The sequence below is a fragment of the Sorex araneus genome, chromosome 1 (genome assembly GCF_027595985.1).
Source record: "Sorex araneus isolate mSorAra2 chromosome 1, mSorAra2.pri, whole genome shotgun sequence".
Lineage (NCBI taxonomy): Eukaryota > Metazoa > Chordata > Mammalia > Eulipotyphla > Soricidae > Sorex > Sorex araneus.
The window spans coordinates 350518732-350531179 of NC_073302.1; the positions used below are offsets into that span (position 1 = coordinate 350518732).

At 44.6% G+C, this 12448-nt stretch overlaps 1 protein-coding gene across 1 annotated transcript in view; it reads right to left on the reverse strand.

Moving 5' to 3' along the window:
* Nucleotides 1-10962, reverse strand: part of TBX20 (T-box transcription factor 20) — a 52693-nt gene extending 41731 nt beyond the window's left edge. The window contains exons 1-4 of the mRNA XM_004606885.2: nucleotides 10836-10962; nucleotides 7625-7883; nucleotides 6488-6652; nucleotides 2598-2706 (exon numbers count right to left, since the gene is read on the reverse strand). Of these exons, the coding sequence (XP_004606942.1) occupies nucleotides 2598-2706; nucleotides 6488-6652; nucleotides 7625-7883; nucleotides 10836-10962 (660 nt within the window). The remainder of the gene's footprint in view (nucleotides 1-2597; nucleotides 2707-6487; nucleotides 6653-7624; nucleotides 7884-10835) is intronic.
* Between the last annotated feature and the right edge of the window lie 1486 nt (nucleotides 10963-12448).

A 12448-nucleotide genomic window follows, 5' to 3' on the forward strand; every position in this document is an offset into this window, starting at 1 on the left:
CGGGCATTTCCGGTGAGTGCTCCTGCTGGCCTGCTTTGCCCGAGTTTAATATAGTCACTGCAGGACTACTGATGCAGAATCAAATCTCTCTCTTTGCTGAGATGTAAGACAAAGTAACAGGGCATTAGCAGCTGCTCAAACTCTGACTCTTTCGGGGCTGATATACAGGACAGTGGTACGGCACTTGCTTTGCAAATGCAGAACCTGAGTTCCATCCCCAGCACCACCCGGAGTAAGCCCTGAGCATCACCAGGTGTGGCCTCAAAATAAAAAAATTCAAAATTGGGGAAATCATTTTATGAATCTAAATCTGAAAATAAAAGAAACAAATGAGAGCTTTCAGAGGAATTGAACTACACTACTTTTCAAAGCTATCTCCTTGAATATGTTCATTCCAAAGAGTTCAAGAAACCTAAAATTAAAATAAACTCAAAGTGATATCTGCCTTATATAAGAAAAGACTGAACATTCATTTTATATATATACGTATATAAAGTTTAAAAGTTTTATTAAAATTTTACTTAGAGAAATGTAAAGGGAGAGAGAATTGTTCAAGAGAGTACAACACACACACAGAAAAAGTCCTAAGCTATACATAAGTTTCTCTCTCCCCATTTCCATCACGCTAAAATCAGTTTCTTTAGGGAATCTGTCCAGATATATTCGACCCCAAACTGGCTATCAGAGCCTAGCGGGACTCCTGACTCTCTCAAGCCCTCCTGGGACAGGCACTAAGAGAGATATGGACTTTACTCATGCAATCGAGGAAATGAATCCTAGAAATAAGAAAATTTCCAATTACAAATTTTAAAGTGCATCAATTAGAGGGGTTTCTTCAGAGCTCAATCAAATGCCTACCTAAATAATAGGACAATTAAGACTGTGGTTTACAGAAGACAGTTTCTGGTTACAATTGCTTGCAGCAAATAAACATATTCTAAAATGGAAAATACCATCTAAGACTAAATAATTTGTCAAAGTCAAATGTTGGCAAAATTGAACTAGAAACCAGAGTCCCTGATATCAGGTTCAGTCTGCCTCACCCATGAAGATGAAGCTAGAGCAAAAATACCAATTCTACTCTCTATTGTGAGCTACTCTCACAACAAATGCTTGTGTATTTCAGGAAACATCAAAGCAGTTTTTCTAAATGTTCCACACATGGAAAATACTAGGACCATAAAAAATGTTATTTCTCCCTGCAAAAATATCAATGAATCACAAGAAATTTTAACCAAAAAAATGATATTAACAAAGATCATTGGCTACAATGTCAGGTACTTCATTAATTTTAACCTGAATACAAAATTTCCAGTTGAAGTAATAAAATAGAAACAAAGGAAAAATATGCCAGCAAATCTGTAAAAATAAATATCAATTATCTTTTCCAACACACAAAATTACAGAAAGTTATATGCCTACTTCCAACCTTCCTCCGAGAGTGCTACCAAGAATCCCAGGTTCTTCTGGTCACTCTGATTTGCTCATGATAAACAAAGTCCCCTCTGAGCACACAGGCAGCCGGCAGTACTGGAAATAATTTATTTGGGTCCCAAGTCAATCCAATATTTTGAGATCATGTCTACAACTTACTGCTTCAGTATTGACAATAACCAACTTTTCTGAGAAAAGTTGTGGAACACTTCTAAACTGCACACACCCAATAAAAGCTAAAACCTTAAAGTAGCATCAGACTTCATTAAGGATCCAACAGATAAGCTAGTTGTAATATCTAAGTCACAAAACAACTATGAAAGTACCAATGTGATTTTTTGGCAATAGCAGTAAAAGAGAAGCAATATTCTTTTGATAAAAAATACTGACTCTCCTGAAATTTTCTTAGCATTAAAACTAAAACGGAAGTATGTAAATCTTTAAGATCACTGATAATACATACAGTTGCCTTGCAATGATATTTTTATCAAAGTTTTAAAGGCCTTTGTCAGGACTAGATGACAGATATTACTACTATTAAGAGATAAAATTCTAATTTCTGGTTTTTCTACATTTCAAATTCCTTATTGACAGAATTAAGTTTCTTCATTTCCAACCTGCCAAGATTTCCTTTGCTTTAGTATTCTTGTCTCTCTTTAAAAAGAAAAAAGGAAAAGAAAAGATATGTAATGAGGAAACAACACTTGCTACAACTTAAGAAGAATCTGAAAGGCCCTAAGTTCTAATCCTGGTGACATGTGGTCCCCTGAGTACATGGGTTGTAGCTCCCAGCAATTGGGTAAAAAAAGTTCCCCAAAATTACATGGACATAAAACCCTCTTGTACACCACATGGGGGTGTTCTCTGGAACTCACGGGAGGAACTCCCTCCTCATGCCCTGCCATCTGATATCTCACTGACAATACGCAGATGATTATCCCAAGAGAGGGTTGCAATAACTCTCAAAAGACACTCTGTAGGATGACCTAGTCGACAGCACGGTCAAGGTCCTCTGAAGGACAGGTGCATAGTCTCATAGAATGACTCAGAGACAAGGGTGAGAGGGGAAGAGGAAGAAAGGGAGAGACAGAGGGGGGGTGAAGTCCTGCATGATGTCTCCATCCACCCCAGGGAACTGGCGTGTTCCCAAGCACTGGACTTACATGGCCGTGTTGATCCAGTTCATTGTTAGTGAGTTTCACCTTTTCAAAAGACACCATCTGTTTCAGTAGCTGCTCACCAGTGAAAGGAGAATCTGGATGTACATACAGCCTGTGAAAATTATGAGAGAATTTCATTGAGAATTTCATTTAATTTTATTTAAAAAATCTATTCTCTGTGCATTGGATATTATATATATTCTGACTATAAAGATACACAAAACCTCTTATAAACCCTGAATTTTATTTCACCCTATATATCTCAAATTTAATTCTATAGTAACACCAAAATAACTCTAAAACATTGGTTTCTTTAGGTGTCAATGATCTAAAATGGATATGAATAGTCAGAAACTGCTGAGCAAATATTTTTAAGTGATTTTTCTTCCACTTAGCTAATCAATTGCTAACCTGCTTTGGTCACATATAAAATCTTATTGTTATAGGTATTTTCAAAAGACTGGGCTATGCTAATTTCATAATGAGATCCTAGAATAAGCATTTCTGAAACACAATGAAGATAAAAAAAACTTTAAAGAAACTATTTTAGAGAATCAGCTTATTTAAATCTAAAAGTGACTCAGATCGAAGTTTGTGTTCTTTATTAATATAAGGCAAACTAATTTTAATACAGTAACCTAGGTAACATTTTAAAATCCACAGATAGTTTGCTTCCACACTCCTGTTTTCACAGCATCTGGCTAAGCACTCACTGAATGAGTGAAGCAAGCTAGGCTTCAAATTATTCAAAGTATATCACTTCAAACAGCCAAAATGAAAATAAGTTGTGAATGGGGAGATATGCATTTACTACTCGCTGATAATCAAACCATTGTTCTATGATCATACTCTGTGTAACTATTTGTAAATCATGATTCTAGCATCCACTCACCAGAAGTCTTTACAAAATTGGGGTGATCAGAAAAGTAATGAGGAGGAAAAGCAAAAGTTTTCATTGAAAAAAAATAATTCCTTTAACTATTTAATAAGCTATTTCTATGTAAGTTTTGTTCAGGCTTCTTGTAACTTTAACTAAACATAAATATTTTGGTTGGGGCAAAGGGGAAAAACTCACAAACCTTTCTGTGCATCATTCATGTAAAGAACGGAAGGGGGGCAGAGATATAGCAGGTAAGGTGCTTTCCTTATACATAGCAAGTTTTTGATCCTAGTTACCCCATAAAGTTCCCCCATGAACCGTCAGAAGTGATCTCTGAGCACAGAGTCAGGATTTAACCCTGAGAACTGCCTGGTGTTACCCAAACGCTAGAAGTAAAACCAACAAAAAGGAAACTAGAAGTTTGTCACAATTGGTCACACAGAGGACTAAGAACAGAAAAGTCAGGGGGGCACATACTAAAACTCACCAAGTCCGCCAGAAGTAAAGCACCAAAAAGAGGTCTATAAAATAAAGTTTTAAAAAAACTAGAGAAAAACTTCAAAGGCTGTAATATGCTTGTATGCTTGTTTGCTTGACTTTATTAAGGAGTGTTCAAAACTGCCTTTCCAGTGGAAATATTCTTTGAGACAGATCCCCATGAGCATTTTAAGTGCTATCTCTCCTGAGAATGACTCTATAGGAACACGATTCCACCCATTATCACACCAGATCCTGCTTATCCCCGCCCCCCCCCAAAAAAGGGTCATTTTTTTTCTAAATTCCTAGAAGCCCCAGGATATTGGTGGTGGGGAATGTGCACTGGTGGAGGGATGGGTGTTTGATCATTGTGAGATTGTAACCCAAACATGAAAGCTTGTAACTATCTTACAGTGATTCAATAAAATTTTAAAAATTTTAAAAAAAGAGTTTTCTCTTTATCAATAACTGCATATGCACTCACATAAATAAGAGTGATAATGATTAAATATAAATTACTTTAGAGAAAAGGAAAAGTCCCTTTATGAAAACTTAAAATTCAAGTGACTTATACACTACTATGATCAAATGATATTCTCTGGTGTCTTACTTCTTCTGGTTAGGAATGACTGACTGATAAGCTTCAGACTCAAATAAAATGCTTCAAAGACCTAAATCCACAAGGAAATTCCACTGCTATTACAAAGAAGATTACCTTCCAAAGTCTTCTCTTTTAGAAAATATTTCATCTAATGCTAATTGTAATAAACAATTACTTAAATTATCAGTAATACTTCTATATTATGATGCACTAAACATGTTTAATATCAATAAAAATAAGAACTCGGGCATATGAAAAAGTATACAGGAAACGCCGCCTTTCTGAAGTCCCCTAGGACTTAAAATTCCAGCAATAACTTAAACATACTTCAGTTAAGATAGTGTATTGGTACATGCTTTCCTTCTCCAACCAGAACAGACCAGTAACATAAACAAGGCATATCATATTTTCAAAGCCCTACCCCATTCCCCGTACCTTCAGATAGGAAGAAAACATATGTTAAATAATAGTGATTAACTTCTTAGAGGAAAGACTTTAAAATATATATAAAAGGTTGCTTGTAAAAATGATTTAGCTTTGGTAAAAATATTAAAATACATATTTTTTTAAAAATCTGCTCAATGTTTCTTTTCCTCTGTCATGCTCTCTGGCTTAAATTGCTACTTAAAAATATTAAAAATTAAACTATAGAGTAAAAGTAAATTGACTAATAGTAAATACCAGAGAACATAAATTCTGTGCCTTTTACCATCTATTATAAAGTGGTAAGTCTTTACTCACAATTTAAAATGAGTGACAAGTTTTCAAAAGTTTCTTAGTCCTGCCTTATTTAATATACTACTGTATCTAGTCCTTGGGAAGATAGTATACAAAATTTCTACTGTGAGAATGGAAATACCTCATATCCCAATTTTCATCTCTTCTGCAGTGCAGTTAGCATATTGTAAGCTCACTGAGAGAATCAATATTAATCACTAAGATTAATATTCTGACATTTATATAGAGATATATAGGCTATCTTTTGTGAGTCTGTGTTTTGACTCCGATTCTAAACTAGACACACAGACAGGCTTGACTTCAAAGTTCCTAAAATACATATATTTAACTAAACTCTACCTCCAATATAAATTTTCAATCAGTTACAAAAATTAGTCATAAAACAACTAAAAAGCATCAAGGCTTGTTTTAGAATTAAATATAAAAACAGTGAAGACTGTTTTGTATTAAAGTATGCAGTTACATTCCACTGACTTCAGCTTCTGCTATTCACATATGCAAATGAATGTTCATTGGAGCACCACATCAACAGTCAAGGTTTGTAAGTGATTCAGTCAAAGGAAAAAATATTCCTAGCGGTAAACAGCTCAAAAATAAACTCAAATGAACCCGAATATATTCATTGAGGTGGTGTTTCATGAAAAAGAATATTAATCTGGTATTGAATTCTATCCATTCACTAGACACAGGGAGAAACTAAAGGAGTCTTTTCTTAAAATAATGAGTCCCTTCACTGTTCAAAAACTACATTTCACTCAAATAACATCATGGTGTGCAGGAATAACCACACTGTTAGTAAATACTAAGCAACTACTTTGCTAAAATTACTCTATTAAAAAGAATTTGAGGCAACTACTTGATGTAGTCTATCCAGTCTGATGTTAAAGAACGGACTAGCCATGACAGCTACTATATAAAATGGGTTTAGACTGCTAACAAACATTTAACAGGAAAATTTAGGAACACTCCAAAATAAATCATAATGAAAGATAAAATCAAATACAATGTTTTGTTTATGCAGACTAGCTCTCTCCAGACCTACTGTGTAGAGCCAGTTCGGTATCTGGGCTTAGAATGTTTTCCTGCCAGAGCCCAGGGCTTGGAAAACAGACTGCTTAAAATGCAAACTGCCAGCACCAGAGAGAACCCGTGGGGTCAACCAGCAGGGCTGAGGTGGGGGACGCTGTAGGCACCCACCTGGCAGGAAGCGGAGGGTCCGCCTTGCCGGCCACCAGCCAGGAAGAGCGGTGATAGGCGTAGCGGTACCTCTTGTTGTCCACAGGCACGATGTCCATCAAGACGATGTACTTGGCCTCAGGATCTACTCCCGAAAAGGACACCCGGATGGTGGGGAACATCCTCCTGGCACCGGAAGACAAAGACAATCTGCTGGGCTCTCACCGCCTCTGGCGGATGGGGCAAGAGGCAGGAAAGGGTCGCACTCCCCTTCTGCCCACCTCCCGTACAGTCAGCGCCTGAAGCTCCCAGAGGTCACAGAGAGGCAGGGGAGGGGCCCAGACTTTCCCAGAGTTGGATCAAGGTGGTTCGTTTTAAGCGTGAGTTTCACACAAACCCAAAAGTTTCTAGGTGGAATTTTGGTATTCTTTAGTTAATCATGTTCGAAAATATGGGCTTTGATAAGGAAGGAAAATTCCACGCTTTCTACTTGTGAAACATCTTAAGTTTTCAGTCCAAGATGAGAAGGAGAGAGGGCGCGAGGGAGGGAGGGCTTTCCTGAGACCTCAGGGGGGCACCTGGAGCCCTGGAGCTGGACAAAACAGACCAGACTTTGCCAACAACCAGCCTCCTACACACCAAAGCAGTCAGCAGCCCTGAGTTCTGTGCTTTGGCCAGGCACCTTCTGCCTCTCTGAGGTGCAGGGGGGATTCTGCAGAACAGTCTGTCCTGCTGGGCGAGTCCTTTCAAATTCCCTCTGCCAGCCCGGCTATTAATTTGTTAATTAGTTTTTAATGGAAGCTGGTGGCTTCTGCAAAGTGAGATCAATAAAAGGCAAGCCACATCTATCTAGCAGCCCACTGGGGTCCTTTCCTTCCAACACCAGCTCAGTAAATATCCCCCAGCCCCCACAAAACCTTCAGGGCTGTAGGAGGGCTGAAATCCAGATTCCCTGTACCATCTCATCAAGGCAGATCTGGAGAAAGCAGAACTACCTGGAAGCCTGTTCTCAGTAGCGAAGCCCTTGAAGCCTGTGGAGGAAGAAAGACCCACTCTCTCCAAATCCAGGCCCAGGCCCCTCACCAGCTCCTGGACACCGCTGTGAGTGGTTCAGCCTCCCTCTCCTCCCCCCACTCCACACCTAGCCAGCTAGGCTACCTGCCCGACTTGGTGATGATCATCTCAGTGCCCAGCTCGTGAAATTTGTCCCAGAGCTCCTTAGTCTCCAGGCTGCAGGCGATTTTGGCCATTTCTTCGCTGGGGATGATGGGGGTGGTTGGGATCAGCGGCTCGGTGCACAGCGCAGAGGAGGGGGGGCTGCCGCCACTGCTGCCGCTGCCACCAAATTCCCCGTGAGTGTCCAGGCTGGTCAGCTCCCCGAGGGGCTGGGCACAGGAGGACTTCTCAACAAATTGCTCTGCAGGCAAACAGAAAGGAGAAAGAATGACAGCAAAATCAGAGGATAGAGAGGTGTGTACAGGGTGGAAGAGGTGTGAGCGAGAACTCTGTAAATGGAAACTCAGAAACTCCAGGGGAAATAGTGAAAGCAAACCCGGTGCGTAATGGTGCTCAGCCCTTGCTGAACCAAAAGAGGTCCATAATCCCCAAGGCTCTGGGCTGTTCACTACTCATAGCAAAGCCCACTTGGAGAATAAACCCCGGAATTACAGAATGGGCAATGGTGATACTGAAGAAAGAAATCCCAACACTCCTTATTTGCTGTCACTCGAGTTCTAAGCTCTGTAGTCAGTGATATCTAGTCCTGCCTCTCCGACAACTTCCAGGGTGAAGGGAACACCACTTCCACACTTTGAGAGGAATTACCTTTCTTAGGAGACTTCTTAATTGGGGGAGATGGAATTGGAGTAGAGATGAAGCCCCCAAAATTAACAAACATAATGGCAGTGACTTGACTCCTCTGCCTGGCTCCCTGGCTCCTATGCTTGAAGCCCTTGGCTCAGGGTGTTTTTATTATAGCGTTCCTCCTAGCCTGAGATCCTATGAAGTGCTCCACGTTTCGGGCATTTAAAGAGAAGGGGTGGGGGGAGGCGGTCTTTCTGCAATAGGCTTGAAACAACTGTTTGCTGAAGCAAGGTGTGGGACTTTTTCTCTCTCAGCTTCCAAGAGGTCTTATTAGAGTGAGCAAAACAAGAAGAATCCAGGCTAACTGAATGGCAGGCAGCTTTGCCACCAGCAAGCACCAGGCTATGGACGCATTCTCCAAGCTGATAAGGGCCTGAACTACAGCAGTCACTTTGATGGAATACAGGGGGACTTCTGTAATTGTCCTAATTATCTTGCATCCCTTAAAAAAGAAACTACTTGAATCTGCAATGTGAAACTGATCTCCAAACAACTCCATTCTAAGTGGCCTGGAGGGAGCAAAACAAGGTCTAAATGTATGCACTAGACAGATGATGTTGAAGGCATATATTATATGCTTATGTCATACAAAATGTTTCACTTCATATTTTTCATTCTAGTGGCAGATAAGCTGAAAATAGAAAAATTTACCTTTTCTTTTCTAACAAGAATCACCATGAAAAAATTTTAGATGAAAAATATCAAATTATCTTTGCATTCTCAAATTAAAAGAAAAAAATAACCATACCACAGAAAAATTTTGTCTACTAGTATTTAGAGGAACATATTTACATAATGTCTTTTTATGGGATTAACAAGCGTTCTCAGAAAAAAGCATACTTCCTAAATGTAGGATGAATCATTACATCAGGATTGGGAAAAGAAGGAAAAAATTTACAAATGTTACAACAATTCTATGCGCTGATTAAAATTTTTTAAATAAAATTTCAAAGAAACATTTTCGTTTTCTAAGGCAGTACTAAGTGAATTTAAAGTTTCAAATGGGTAATGGGAGATACTTTGCTGCTTCAACACCTCCCTGTGTTTCAAAGTATTACATCTCTTCACAGAATTTCAGATATTTATATTGCCAGTCCTGTCTTATTGTCATAATTGTTCTTTGCTGACTTGACAGTGAAATGGACAAGAATACCTTCTCCTCCTGAAGATCATTTCCAAAGTGCAGGGTGGGCGAATGCTCATTTCTGGCTCTGCATCCTGCATGTGCACTAAGAGCCATCTGAGAACTTAGAAGACAGCTTCTCCCAGATAAACAGGAAGAAGAGAAGCAGAAATGACAATGAAGGCTGTCATTGTATATTAAAATACCTCCATCAGGAATTTTAATCTGGGATTCTCTTTACTGGTCCTTAATGCTGGGGAGTTCTACAAACATATCTCTAAAGTGGAAAATCATCTTTTCCCCCAAAATGGTGAGATCTAACAGATCGGTTGTTTTCATTTCTCTAGATGAAAATTAGGTATGAACAAAAATGGGGGGTCGGATGAAAATCCTGGAAAAGTTTTTTCATAGTACTCTTTCCTGGCTATTTTACTTCCTGGTCCCTCATTCCAAGAAGCTGGGAGGATTTTCATTCTCTTCCCTGTCTGCCCAGACCCCAGTTTCCCAACACTTTTCCTATCATTATCGTCCTTTTTTCTGATGTGTGATGTTACCGGGTTGGGAAGAAGAGGAGATGAAAGAAAAGAATTGGGAGGATTAGAACGAAGTTTGTGGTTTAATGTCTTTAATGTTTTTAGGGTAACCAGATGAAAATAAGTGCAATGAATAGTTTTCTGGGTACAAGGGCTGATACTAAGGACATTTCTGTAAAGGGACTTTCAGACACGTAATCCCAGCTGCTCTTTCCCACAAAACTAACTCACTCGGGCTAAAACCACCATCTCTGTTCTCCCTTGTCGCGGTGTGGAGCGTCTTCTATAAATGGAAAAGGTTGTTACATAAACAGTATAGCTAAAAGTTGAGGAATTTGGGAAATGGTTACTGGTCAATGTTTTTGCCAACCTCCACTGAACATGACGGCGGCTATAAAACTGCGCTGAGTACAGGGTTTCTGGGAAGACAGGGGCAAATGCGAGGAGACCCGCATCGCTCCACCGTCCTGTCTAAAAGCAGGCTTTGCTTTCCAAGCCGGGCGCAAAGCAAAATCAAACTTGTCCGTTCCGACGCCGCCGAGCCCCTCTCCGGGATTTCCCAGGCTGGCCAACCCCGTGGACCATACACGGGCCTGGTCATCACTTCTCCCTCCACGTCTTCAGTTTTCACTTCCACACTCGCACCCGCGTGCACCCGCGCCGTGCGGGAAAGAACGAACGAGACTGCGGGCCGGCAGTCATAGCTCGAAGCGTGCCCAACGCCAGCGGGGTCGAAGGCGCAAACCTCGACCTCTCCGCGCCGGGCCCGTGGCGCTCCGGGCCTCCCGCCGGCCACGGCGGCCACCAGCGGCCGCAGCGCGGGGACGCGGCCGGCCGGCGCCCGACTTACCCAGCGGCTTGATGGTGCTCTCGGCGGCCTCCTTGTCCTTGGAGCCGCCGCTGGCCATGAGCGAGGCGATGGAGAAGGCGTTGGCCCGGGAGGAGAGCTGCGGCTTGGGCGACGACGTGAACTCCATCGCCGCGGGCCGGAGGGACGCGGGAGCCCAGCTGCGGGTGCGACCGGCGCCGCCGCCTCCCGGGGCGCCCCGAGCCTGGCCCCGCGCCCCGCTGGCCCTCGGCACGGCTCCGCGGGCGCCCGGGCAGCGGCCGGGACCCGAGGGTGGTCCCCGCGCGGGGAGCGGGCTGCGGCGGCGGGAGCGGCGGGAGCGCCTGCGAAGGGGCGGGCGCGCGGCGCGGCTCGGGGACTCTGAGCCGGCGGGCCACGGCCCGCGCCTTAATTTGCTGGCGGTGGCGACCCCCGGGGCCCGCAGCCAGTCAGCGGCGCCGCACGTCACCGCTTCCTAGGGCGGGGCCGGCGGGCGGGGAGGGCTGCGGCCGCGGCGGGGCCGTGCGGGCCGTGCCGGCGGGGCCGCCCCCAGCGCCCACGCCCCGCCCGCCCGGGGGCGCGGAACTGCCGGGGCCCTGGAGGCGGTTTTCTCGCGGCCCAGGGTACCCGCGGGGGAAGCCTGGACCCCCGAGGCCTCGGGAGTCGCCGCTCCTCGCAGCCTTTTTCTCGCTAAGCAACCGCGGCGCTCTGAGAGCGGCCGAGAGCCGCGCGGCAGAGCCGGCGCCGACGGCCCCGGCGCCTCCCGCAGGGGAGGGGGAGCGTCGGGTTCCCACGCCCGGCGCCCCGCGTCTGCCGGGCTGGGGCCGGGCGCGCGACGGGAAGAACGCAGCTACCCGAGCGGCGAGCTCAGAGTCCCCGGGCACGCACACGCCGCGCCTCAGTCGTCCGTGGGGGCTGCGCGGGGCTGACCTGGCTCCGCGCGGGTACCGAGCGTGGCGCCGAGGCTTGAAGTCCAGCCTGGCAGCGCCCGCTGCTCTGCCCAAACCACTCCTCGAGTGCTGGGCTGCGCGCCGGCTCGCCGAGGCTTCGCGGAGTCGTCGGGTCGGCCTTCCTGGGCTCGAATAGCACAAATTCTCTGAATGCTCAGAATGATGCGCTTCTCTGGAGCCGGTGCACGCACACACACACACACACACACACACACACACACACACACACACACACACACACACACACGAGCTATATGTGAATAATTGCTCTCCCGTCCCGCTGGCGGGTTTGGAGCTCAGGAGCCCGTCGGTGGGGTCCCTTTTTCTTCAGCCCGTTTCTCTTAGTGGCACCCCGGGTTATGGGGCGCTAAACTCCCAGCAATCAGGACTTGTGCGCAAGCCCGTTGTCGGAGGCTGGTGAGTCTTGCGGCTCGGCTCGCTCCTGCTGGGGGCCACGTTGCAGCGGTCTCTAGTTCGCAGCAGGAAGGTGACTGGGGAACGAACCTAGGATCTGTCTCCGCGTGCAGGCCTATGGGACACTTTTGGGAGGTGCGCGACGCCGCCACGGCCCCGCCGGTCCCCGACAGCTAGCGGCTCGCCAGGGGCGCGCAGAGGCAGACCCCCTGCAGGCGAGAGGCAAACGCGGCCGCCTAGGGATGGGCTCCGGGCCGTGGTGCTGCCTGCGGA